At 50.4% G+C, this 12,191-nt stretch overlaps 1 protein-coding gene across 1 annotated transcript in view; it reads left to right on the top strand.

Annotated features, from left to right (window-relative positions):
* The first annotated feature begins 9,537 nt into the window (after positions 1–9,537).
* Positions 9,538–12,191, top strand: part of LOC108628696 (M-phase inducer phosphatase-like) — a 5,545-nt gene continuing 2,891 nt past the window's right edge. The window contains exon 1 of the mRNA XM_018030790.2: positions 9,538–9,648. Coding sequence (XP_017886279.1) covers positions 9,538–9,648 — 111 coding nt within the window. The remainder of the gene's footprint in view (positions 9,649–12,191) is intronic.

Raw genomic sequence — 12,191 nt, 5'->3', positions numbered from 1 at the left:
AAACGGTCTGTTTATCGGACGTGTCGCGAGTTAACGAGTTTTCGTTCGATCAGAGTATAGAGCATGCATCGACGAACGAAAACAGTGAATTGAATCTAAAATGATAGAACGAAATAATGACTCTCGTCACAGGGACTGCGCCAACTTCCTGCGGAAACGTTTCACGGTGAACTTGGCAACGAGGAAAGACGTTCCGGTGTACTTGCGACCCTATTCGAGTGTTATCCGTTCACCTTTTACATTACGTTTCGTTCTCTTTTATTCCGATGAAACGTACCTACCGATCCTCGGGCGTACATCGAACAGTTTCAAGCTTGTACAAGAAACTCGGCATAATTATTGGTCCTTATGAAAAAAATGTTGGTCCTTTCTGAATCTTGTTATTCGTATGCTCGCGTGTTAATCCTTTACCTATACGTTTCTCTTTTCATTTTGGTTTCAGATTTGGACGAACGCAGTCCAGCCACTTCCCAGGGGTAAGTGCTCTCTCGGTGCTTTTTTATTTTAAAACGATCAATGCAATGAGTACACGCTCGATGGTCTTACGCGCCGCGGTGACGAAAAGCTTAAGGCCTAGACTCTAAAACGTCCGTTGGGTTCATTCATGCTAGTGTCTCATTCATCGAACATCGCGAGAAAGACCCGCTCGTCTTCCTTATCCTCTCTGGCATCCATCTCATCCAACACTGCTCTCGTTTTCTTTTCCCGTTTCACGCTTCGATTGATTCTCGGATATTACGCTCTCTTTCCCATCTCACTCTCACTCTCTCTCTTTTCTCTTTCATTCTCTCTCGTTTAATAATCTATTTCGGTCGATATCTGTGCATACGATTGTATGGAACACATGTGATACCGTTTGTGGTGTTCGATGAAAAACGAGTCTCTATCGTATGTTTGTATAATACTCTGTGGTAAATGCACGAGATACGATGAACACGATGTTGGATAAAGAGCAAGGGGACAGAGTTGATTGAATTTAATGACAACGCTTAACGAAGCTACATATAACGAGTGGGCTCGTTTGATGCGTTCCACTTTTTCGTTGGAAATGTATCAGTGTAAATACGTATGTACGCACGTCTTTTTATCTCCGCTGCTCTCGCGATACGACCGTTAAAAAATGAAGCAAAACGGTTTAGCTGCGGCGAGCAGGTTCACTGGTTCACCGTATATCCCTACCCGGGAACAACGCCGCCCACTCCACGGTATTATATACCCCAGGGGTAGACGAGGACCAATGCACGTTTATACGTGTACGTTTCAACGTTTCCACGCGGGACCACACGTGGAACGGTTTGCCTTTCGTCGATGACAGAAAAATCGAGCAGACATTTAAAATCATGTTTCACGTTGAACGTCTACGATTCTCGCGCTAGAGCTCGGGTGTCGGCGTGCCAATTTAGCAGCTTTACGAACCGCCGAGCATTCCTGGAATCTAATCAACGATTGCTTCGAGATCGATACGCAGCCGTTTCTCGAGGGGGCGCGTAAGCCATAAATGTAAACGGTCGGTCGGGGATATCTATGCGGTGGTCTTTGCCGTGAATGTAAATGTTCGCCGTCGCTTCTAAGAAAGCTGGCTAGTCCGGATGGTAGGAGAGAGCGAACGAACGGCGGAGAGAAAAAGATGAGAAAAGGGCGAAGGAGAGACAGTTCCATTGGTGGACGTTTCCCGCCAAAGATGCCCCACGCCTAGGACAACCGGTTTCCTCCGGCGATCTCTTTCGAAAGTTTCTCTCAGCTGATCCTCTGTAACATTCCTGCGTCCCTATCTTTTCTCCCTGGGCCTACCCCGGCCTCGCCTTTATCATCGTCCGTTTCGCGAACAAACTTCGAACAGGAGACGACGGGTAGAAATCGCGGTAGACTGTTCCTAGATACAATCGGTTTCCCTCGACGAGGGTGTGGGAAGATGCTGGCCACTTTGTGTGGTACCTGTGTCCGCGGTCACGGGGATACGTGTTGGTACTTTACCTGAAATCCCCCGAGAAAGAGAACCCAAGGAGATGGAAACCTGCATTCGTTTCTTTGACGAAATGTGTTCTGTTACGCTTTTGTCGCTGTGTGGGACCTGTCGCGCACCTACTACGACCTCCCCGTTCTAAGGGGGCCTCCGACGTCTTTATTCTCGTCTCGTTTTTCCTTCACGGAAGGATTAATCATTTTCAGTCCTTTCACGCTTTGCCACCGCAAATTGGTCTTGACCATGCTGGGGAACAGTACGGTTTGCCTGCGAGGCAATGGACGTACATTTTTTGGTATCTTCGAGGTGGTCGAATTTACTCTCAGCGTCGAACGCGGGAGAAAGGAAGCGCGGTAAACCGGCTATTCGAACCGTGGCGATCGCGACCGTTAAACCGTAAAACGAACGCGCGAGATAGCGAGGAACGAGATTCGCGGTTCGCGATTCGCTGGAGATCGCTCGGAAGATGAACGGTCTGGGAGCGAAGGCAAGCCGAAGTTACGTACATTTAACTGAACTATTTCTAATGTACTTGTCAACGGTTCGTGGGAAATCCGAATAATTATACGCACCGACGAGAAGAACGATTGTATGAGTGCGTATCAGGTTTAAAGTACACGCATTAGAATACGTCGGTATGGGTAACGCGGAACATTGGACCGCGGGAAGGGCGAGGTTCGAGGGGGAACCAGGGACGAGTAGGTCGGCGCACAGCAGAAAGCCAAGCAGGGTCTTTTAAAGCGGCGCGGCTCGGGTTCGAGGGATTTAAAAATGGCCGAGTCTCTGGGCTACCCTTGACGGCAGACCCTTCAGCTGGTCGAACAAATACCATCAGCTGACCGGTTTTGGAGGGAAACTGTCAGACAGTGTCGGCGCTTTTCCAGCATTTCTGCGAAAGGTTCCTGCTTGCCTACTCCCACATGTTCTCTTTTCGTTCTCAAGGAAAGGACAGGTCCCACGAGTATGAAAAAACTATCGGCTAATACGGTGCGACGAGTTAAAACCCATGTTTCTTCCTCATAAAAGAGGAAACAGTTCCTAGAACCCGGCATTGTTTTCTATTCCCTTTTTCTCTCGTATCCTCTCACGTATACTTACATTCCCGCGCGCGTATCTTCTATTTTTACTTCTTATCGTTGACGAATCGCAAGGAACGGAGAGAGGTACGGGAGAGAAACAACGAGTCGTACTCGAAACTGGAAGCGGCTAATGAACGAGCGAATGCCGCGCACATCGTTCATCTCGCTCGCGTCGTGGGGTGTCGCTCATTGTGAATCGAGATCAAAGGGAAAGAGCTGCTATCCGCGCGTGTACATACGCGTAGCTCCCTTCTGAACAGGTAGCGGGGGTGGTCCTTCATACTCGTCGTGGTTCACTCCCGCGCAGGTAGTACCTGTACACCGACGACCCCACGAACGGACCAGATTCGAACGGTGAAAGAAAAAGATCGGATGCACGCCTCGACAGGTCGTTTCGAATTTTATTTGAGTAAAAGCGGCCTTCCACTTGCCCCCGCGTGTATTCGTCTCGAGATTCTGTGAGGCCACCGACGGACCATAGATTAGAGACCTTAAGTGGAAGAACCAACCAGGAGTTTTCCGCTCGTTTTCTTACACAGTTCAACATCGACATTTAATATTGGTCTTAGGAAGATGCGTGTCGAAACCGTGCGCGAGTTGGTCGGCGGTGCTCCTACTTCAACGGCGGCGCCCCGTCGCGACGGTTAAACCATTGCGCAACTTCCTCTTTCCTCTTTACTCTCGACTTCTTTCTCCGGTATCCGTCCACTCCTCGGTTGCGCGCTCATTTGTCTGCATGCCTGCATGTCTACGTCTACCCACACTAGCCTCACCGTCGTTCCGTCACCTCATCCTCCTCATCTCTACGCTCTATACGCCTCTCTCGCGGATCCCTCTCCGGCACTCTCTGCGGCTTTCTCTCTCTGCTTTCTCTGTCGAGTCCTCTCCACCCACCAATCCTCGCTTCGCCCTCTCTCTTCTCTTTTCCGTCGTCGCTTTCTCGCCTCGTCCGGTTTCCCTCGCTCCCATGTATCCTCCCACTTTTTACGGCTCCCTCTCTTCGGTTCGGTTCGGTTCGGTTCGGTTCGGTTCGGTTCGGTTCGGTTCGGTTCGGTTCGGTTCGGTTCGGTTCGGTTCGGTTCGGTTCGGTTCGGTTCGGTTCGGTTCGGTTCGGTTCGGTTCGGTTCGGTTCGGTTCGGTTCGGTTCGGTTCGGTTCGGTTCGGTTCGGTTCGGTTCGGTTCGGTTCGGTTCGGTTCGGTTCGGTCACGGTTACATATATTCCTCTGGTATCTCGGTTCTCCGTTTCTCCGTTACTCTTTCGAATCGTTTCGACTCGTAACGGCGGATTTGCGCCCCCAGCAACAGCAACGGCGCCCTTTCGACCAATTTCTCGTTCCCTTCCTACTTTACGCCTTCCTCCACGCGTTCCTTCCACCGTTTGTTTATCGATCACGCGTTTGATTTGGACCACGGCCAGATCAGCTGATCAACGTCCCCCCGGTCGTGGTAGAGCACCGAGCATGGAATACGCAACGTTCGCGACGTTCCGGTGGAAGCGGTTTTGTGCGATGCGCAAAACGAGCAATCAGAATCAGCGGCCTTCGAACGCAACCGCGGTCTTTCGCATCCTCTCCCGAGCTACCGTGAGAACTGCAAGACTCCGCATTGCTCGTCGTTCCCAATGCGACTTGAACGGTCGATTGCATACATGGATTCACCGTAGCGCATGGATCTCTTTGTACGATCGATAGGATTCGGAATTCGGTGTCGCGAGATCTCGTAAAGGAAAGAGAGGCAGGTTTCTAGGAAGGCGATCGTGTCGGGTGAGAATCTTCGCCTCTACTTTGTACATACAGGGAATTCGTGGTGTCGGACTCGAAGGAGATCAATGGTCGGAGGAAGCGAGAGAGGAAAACGAAAAACGGCGGGAGGTATTAAAGAGCTTCGAGCTTCTATGATGTCGCGCGATGCACACGTTTCTCATGGAAGTTCGAAAACCCGGACGGTGTTACTCGAGGCGCGGCAAAGGAATTCCTCTAGCTGTCGAGTCTTTCCATCGTCTTTGACGAGATGCAAGAGCAGTCTCGTAGATCGCGTTCTATGGCCGTTTCGTCCGAGACTCGGGTATAACGGAAGAATTCAAACGGGAAGCGGTTATGGAGATATTGTGGATTCGCTGGTCGGAACTGGTCGGTCGCCACCTCGGTGCGGTTTAAAATCGATCGCCCATGATACATGGACGTGGTGATCCTTCGTTCTCTTTAAACCGAACGATCACCTTCTCGTTTCGGTTTCTTCTATCCCTGATAAAACTGCCATTTGCCCGATCAATCGCTGTCTCGAAGTCCTCGAGCCCTCGCCAATTTGTCGTTGGGTTGGGCAGATCAGGAGGAGACGAAGATCGAAAGTATTGGAACGATCAATGCGTAGGGTACCGAAATGCATATGAACGCACCTATACAGATAGACGGGCCCAAGTAAAACCTGTTAGAAACTCGTTAGAGATACTGGTATCTCGTCGCTGGTCATGATCAAACGGAGAAGACCGCGGAAAAGCTCTGAAAGAATTTCATGGCTGGAACATAGATCTCCTCGGTGGTCTCGCAGAATTCGCGCGGCCCTGAAGAGTTCGTTCCATCGCGTCGCTTTCTGTTTACAAACAAGGATGTGTTCCTCCACTCCCCCAACGGTCATCTTCCCGCGCTCGCTCTTTCGTCGTCCACACCTCTTTTTACTCGATCCTCTCTCGCTCGTCCTTCCACCGAGGACTACCCGTCTTCATCTCTTTCAGGCGACCTTGGGCTCGTCGCTGTCTTCCTACATGGCCCATTCGTATGTGTACCTAACGTGTACCCGCGTTCCGTTCCGTCAGTCAGTTGAATCGAATCGGAACGTCGACGGACGTCTTTCTTTTGCACAGGGAGTCCGCGACGACGGGGCGTCGGGGTCGTCGTAACCGAGGAACGAGACCGGGGCCCCGGGATCGAGACTCGAGACGCGGCAAAACGATGCGTTCCATCTTCCATCGCCGTCGTTCTCTCTTTTTTTCTCTCCTTCCGTGCCCCCACCTACCATATATCCCAGGGCTTCTCTCCTCTTTCTCTCTCTCTCTCTCTCTCTCTCTCTTTCTCTCTGTGCTCGTTCCCGCGCACCGTCGCGAACCTCGGCGGTGTCGCCTCTCCCCACTATGAAAGACCACGACCGACCGTTGAGATTTAAATTCCTCTCTGGGTGGACGGAGAAGAGGAGTCCCCGGCCTGGGAACGCCGGGAACGGGCAACCTTTTCGCGCGGGACGAGGAGGAAATCGTCGTCTCACTGCCCTGAAACTCCGTCCTCGAGACGTGGCAACTGTTTACGGTCTAATGCTTTTTAAACTCCGATCGATGACAATGCGATAACGAACGGGCCCGGGGTTCGCGAAGAAAGTGGATCGATTTGGTACCGATCGTTGAGAGAGAGTCCTTTTTTGTCGCACTTGGAATTTCGAATGCGTCGTACAAAGTACCGACACCCTGTTTACCAGAGATATACATATATGGTCGGTGAGAAAGTTTGCTACGAAAGTCCGAATCGATAAGGTGCATCGGTATCTTAGTTATTTACGAAAGTCAATTGAAAAGTCAACTGCTTTGAAAAAAAAACAGAGCTCGCGCGTGAGAGTTACAGAAACAAGGTAGAAAGCATCCGTTTGGTCTCTTGAGAGTTCGATACGCGAGGAAGAGGTGTACCTATGACGACGGTACGCGCGGTAAAGAATGACCGTTTGGTTCTGGTTGCGAGCATACGGGATCGACTTCGGCTAGCGTAGGAAGCGTTACACGCCCTCGTATATAACACTTTCGGGCCTGGGCCTCCCCCATGTGGGCACCCCGTGTATCGTATTGTCTAACGCTCGTTTCTGCGATACGATATGCTATACGCCGGTGCCTATACGGGCGCAGCTGTTATACGAGGCTTATTCGTACGTGAATAATCGATGAACGCGAAACGACTTTTGGTCACCGAGTTCAGAGTACACGAATCGCCATCGACGTCGACCTGATCCCATTATCGAATTTCGTACAATGACCGTTCCGATCGATTCGTAGACGATTCACGATCATTTCCCGCTTCTCTGAGTTCTCACTGTCCGTGGTCGGCATTGGTGAGACGCTGGATAACGCGAAAATGGATGAGTTGAAGGACAAGAAAGATGCGACTGAAAAGCGCGCACCGCAGTAGCGGGAGGGAATGGACGACCGCACGAGCGAAGGAGAGGAACGAGGAAGGAAGATATCGTCGCGATATGTATTTCGGTTGGACGTCGATAAGAGTTGGTGGCGTCTCAAGGCCCGAGTTTACGGTTACCTCGGCACCGTTGTTGAATGCGTTCGCAGTTCTCGTTCTCACACTCGGAAACGTAAGCTCGAATTACATGGTAGACGTTATCAGAACCTTGTGTCACACTCCGATTTTACGCGACGAGCATCGGTCGTCGTAGAAAATTCGTTTGCGGAAAATAAAAAGCTTTTACTCTGCTGAGTCGGCAGTTTAGAATACCGGGAGGCCCACCCGTGGGTTTTCTCACTTTAGCGAATTCGCACGAGAATCTTCTACCTTTTCCTATTGTATAAACTAGAAACTGAACCGCCCGTAGAAGGAATGCGAGGTGGGCTCGAGATTCGAGGTAGGCGGTAAGAAGGTCTCGAGTTTTCCCACTCGCTCGAAGAACGATCGTGTTTTCATACGTTTCCGACGAAGCGAGAACCTGTCGAAGCTTGCTGCCGAGAGGGTCTAGAGACAATGTACGTTTTTACCTTTGATCGACCGCTCGTTTTTCACATAATTCCTTGGTCGTAAAAGTCGTCTCCTCCCGTCGTAGACGTCGTGGACACGCGAAGTCATTTGGCTTTCCAAATTTCGTAATCCTGCCGATCGCGGGGCAATTCTCACCTTTCGTTCCTATTTCCGTTCATCGCCCACTCGTGCCCTGCGATATCTTTTCCGTTAACATGTGTGAGCCCGAACGGCAAATCTAAATTCACCGCCTTTTCCGTCTGTCCGTCATTCTCCCCGTCGTCGCTTCTTCTTTTCTCAGGATGATTATTTTCTCCGACTTCCCTTCGTTTCCGTCGAAAGAGGGGACTCTCGATGGTTGTCAGCGAGGGGTTCCACCAATTTCTGATACTCCCCCTCTCCTCGGTACACGTACCTAGCCTCCCCTTTTCTTTTTCCTCCCTTCTTCGTATTGCGAATTTCGATCTCCCGTATGGTGCATCTGCGACGGCTGCCTGTATCGAAAGAATAGCAAGAACGAGCAGACTGTCTTCCACGCACCCTTCGGGACCCCGGGAAGCAAGGAACAGATGATGATCCCGTTTAGGAAGCTGCAAAGCCGTCTTGCTCGCAACCAGACTTTACGGTTACGAGGTCATTATCGCCAGTGATTCTTTTGCTTCGACTTTTACTTTTATCGTCTCGCTGATTCGAGTCCCTACCATCTCTCGTTCTGCCTCATCTGTCTGTATCTATTCCCGACGTATTCGGACGACACGGATTCCCCGATCTCTCAACGTCTCCGTGAGCGATCGTAAAAATCTCACTCATCACTGGAGATCGGGAGACACTTTCGACCCGTGGAAACTCGCGGCTTTCCCGCGTCGTCTCGTCGCTAAGTTTGAGAACCTCCTGCCGAGCACCGCGTAAATGTTAATGCCTCCGCGTTTCCCCGTCGCTCTCGTCGTCAATGGAAAACACCGTACGCGTCGCGACGCCTGTACGCCTGTGCAGGTATACGATACCCGGTACACGACGTGACACGTACACGCGCGCGTTATTAAGATTCCATGTACGCGCACATACATACATGCGGATCATGCGGTGGCTGGGGCCGGGACTCGTACGCTCACACGCCCGTGCGAAAAGTGTCTAGTGTCTGTTACGCTCATACGCGCGTGCACGCATGTGTGCGTCGTACCTATATGCACTTAGCGGTGCACCATCGGGGTGCCCACGGTTGGCACGTGCCAACCACCACAATGGATACGACCATCTGCACTCGTTCTTATAGAAAAATCAAAGTTGTAGGGAGCCGGGCGTTTACCCGATTCCGAGTTCCCAGTTCCCTTCCAGTCCGTTAGAAGTTCGAACCGTTCCCCGTGGAAGACGGTCCCCGGAGTCCCTACCGTCCCCAGACTCCAGACGATCTTGCGTCGACAGTCTGTCTGAATATCAAGTACTCATTATCGTCCGCAGGACGTCTGCAAACTCGATCTCCCGAGTATTTAAAAAAGTTCCATTCCGGTAGTTTCTTTCCAAAGATCCTCGGTCGTCCTTGACGTTTCTTTACTGCTCATAAGATCCTTCATTTTTAAGATTGATCGATCCGTTGCATCGTCAGACGCAGCAACGAGAGGCTGTACGGTGTCCCGCGATTCGCTCATTCGTCGCGAGATCGAACGACCCGTTCGAACGATGCGACGACTCGACCGAATCGACGATGATCGTGTCGTCTAGACGGGTCGCGATATAATCGTTTCGCGAATATCCCGGATTCTGGACCGGGTTAGAAATATGGGTTGGGAGGGTCGGGTGACGTGTCCACGGGAACGGAGAAGGTGCGCGATCCAGCAGCTGCGTATGGGTACGGGGGGCACCCCTGTTACCCTCGATACGCACGGCAAAGTAAGCAGCTGAGTTACCCCCATGGTAGCACCATGCGTTACGCGTACGTTCGATGCCCTGCCCTATGGCGAATAATCTTCGCAGTCACTACCACCGGATCTACTGGCTCCGGGACTGGGAACGAATTCATCGACGGCCGATGGATCGGTCGTTAGGCTTCTTCGTTCCCTCCGCACGCGTTCACATTCGCCCCCTTTCAGACGTGTCTCCCCCGCGTTCGCACCCCTCGCTCCTCCGCGACGTCCGTTGCTTTTTCGAATCGAGCCGGGACGTCTGGCTAGATACGTTCGATTTCGTCCCGTCGTTGTCACGTCGATCAAGGGAGTCGTAGAGACGAACTATTGGATCGGTGCAGAAGTTCGTACCGGATTTTTAGAATCGATCAAATCTGACTTTGATACTTCATAAATACATGGACGTTTGTTACGAACTTATCGAGAGATCCTCATGTGTACGTATTCGCGCGAAACACGAGATCGAAAAATCTCGTTCGTGGAGAATATGTTTTGATAAAGTCATCGAACGAGTCATACGATACTTCTTACTGATGGTACGTACACTGCGGGGGCACGGGTCGCGATCTACGAGTCTTTGAGTCGCGATCCAAGGTCTATTAGGAATTGAGGTGCAGGGATACCTGCCGTGTGAAAATCCTTGAAGAATGCGAGGGTGGTATCGTAGATCAGGTGAAGTATTGTGATCGGTAGAATGAAAAAACGGTCAGAGTCGTACCTGCCGAGAGCTGCATCCTTCGGAATAGTCGGTGCATCGGGAGAGGGAAAGAGAGAGGGAGACAGAGAGACGAGGGCAGGCCCTTTGAGCGCGAGCAACAACTCCTACGGTCGGCAACCTTTTCCGGCCTGCTATCGGAGGCGAAGCGTGTAGTAGTCAGTGAATGACCGAGTACACACAAGGCCGCACGCGTGTATGCGTGAGTCCGAAGGAACAAAACAGAGACAGATAGATAGAGGCGGACGGACAGATAGGTAAAAGTAGAAGCAACGTTGAACCGTAGAGATTTAAATGTTTCTCCCCTCCCCCTTAAAAAGAACGTGCATGCTTACAAGTTCATGAGCTGATAGCGGTGTGACGCAAAGAACGAGGGGACAGAGATATCGAACGAAGTCTTCGGTATGCGAAATATCGTCGCGTATCAGAATTGATCGGTAAATTAAACGTTATTAGCTCTACCGTTTTTGGAACATTCATCGGATATACGAACCTTCGGTTTGCCGAAGCATTGCTAGAATACAGAATACATTGTCATCGCGGGAAAGGGGTATTATAGTCAATTTAGCTGGCGAATCGTAGGCAAAAACCGTAAAAACCGGCGGTGGCGAACAATCTGACAAACGGACGGAAACGAACGCAGACGAACGAGTACCGAAACGTGCCGGCAAAGAGGCAGAAAAGGGCCCCCCATAGCGGTTGCCCTCTGCTCTAACGAGAGGATTCCGCGTTCCGTTCTCCCTGTATGCCCTGGAGAAGGTTTCGGCGGGCCCTTGCCTGTTTTCCTATTGGCCGATCCCTTCCCTTCCCACAGGGGCGCGCCATGTATATAGAGAGGTCCTTCCCGCCAGAACGGCCAGTTGATATGCGACTTTCGTGAGCTTACGGTGCGCGTCGATCTCTGTGCCGGTGCTCGCTGTAACGTGGCGAGCCATCGCTCGACTGCTCATCGCTCGACTGCTCATCGCTCGTTTCTTATAATTTACTTATCCATTCGTTTACCATCTTCACACCGTGCGGGAAATCGTTGTCCGTGATCGTGTCTCTTTTCGTTCATCGATTCGTTCTTGTAGTCAACGTCTTCGGTATCGATCGTCATGTTCTGGGAAAATGTTACGGATTCGTGCGATGTGTACCAGTGTGCTAGGTACGTATTTCTAGTTAACGTATTTACGGTCTTCCTTCGAAACATATTTCCCAAGTACTGATCGCATGAACGTGCACGTTCTCAGAGAACGGGGAGCTCACACGCGTGAATATCGTTCACCTATTCGTCAATTCGTTTTACGTGCAAGGAATAACTATCGACACTTCATTGAATCTAATTTCTACAAATTAATTCGCGTTACATATTTTAGACGATGGGATTGATTTTATATTAATGACTTTGAATATGTTCTTAATATTTCTCGCGTTCAGGAACGACGTACATGTGCTTCCTTTCCATTCGTGAGGAGCACATGCGGTGCATTCGCATTTCGGAACTTGTGCTTTGACGTCTTGAAAATGATAGATTTTTCTATTTTTCATACGGGTGTATCTCGATGACTGTTTCTCAGAGGATGATGTAGGTCCTATGTAAAAATTAGTTGTACTTTTGATCATCTTCGGAGTTCTGCCTCGTAAATTTACTATTTGTATATGCGTGTATGTGTCGAAGATTTTGGCGGCAAATCGGTGACTGCTGCATCAGCATTGAGCTGAGCACGTTCTCGTTACATGCTACGCGAGATATCAACTATTTTACGATTGTACAAGTGAATATTATTATTTATTTATTTATTTATTTATTTATTTATTTATTTATTTATTTA

Source organism: Ceratina calcarata, unplaced genomic scaffold (assembly GCF_001652005.2).
Source record: "Ceratina calcarata isolate Rehan_Ccalc_2016 unplaced genomic scaffold, ASM165200v1 scaffold54, whole genome shotgun sequence".
NCBI classification, from domain to species: Eukaryota; Metazoa; Arthropoda; class Insecta; order Hymenoptera; family Apidae; genus Ceratina; species Ceratina calcarata.
This window is presented reverse-complemented; position numbering and strand designations above follow the sequence as displayed.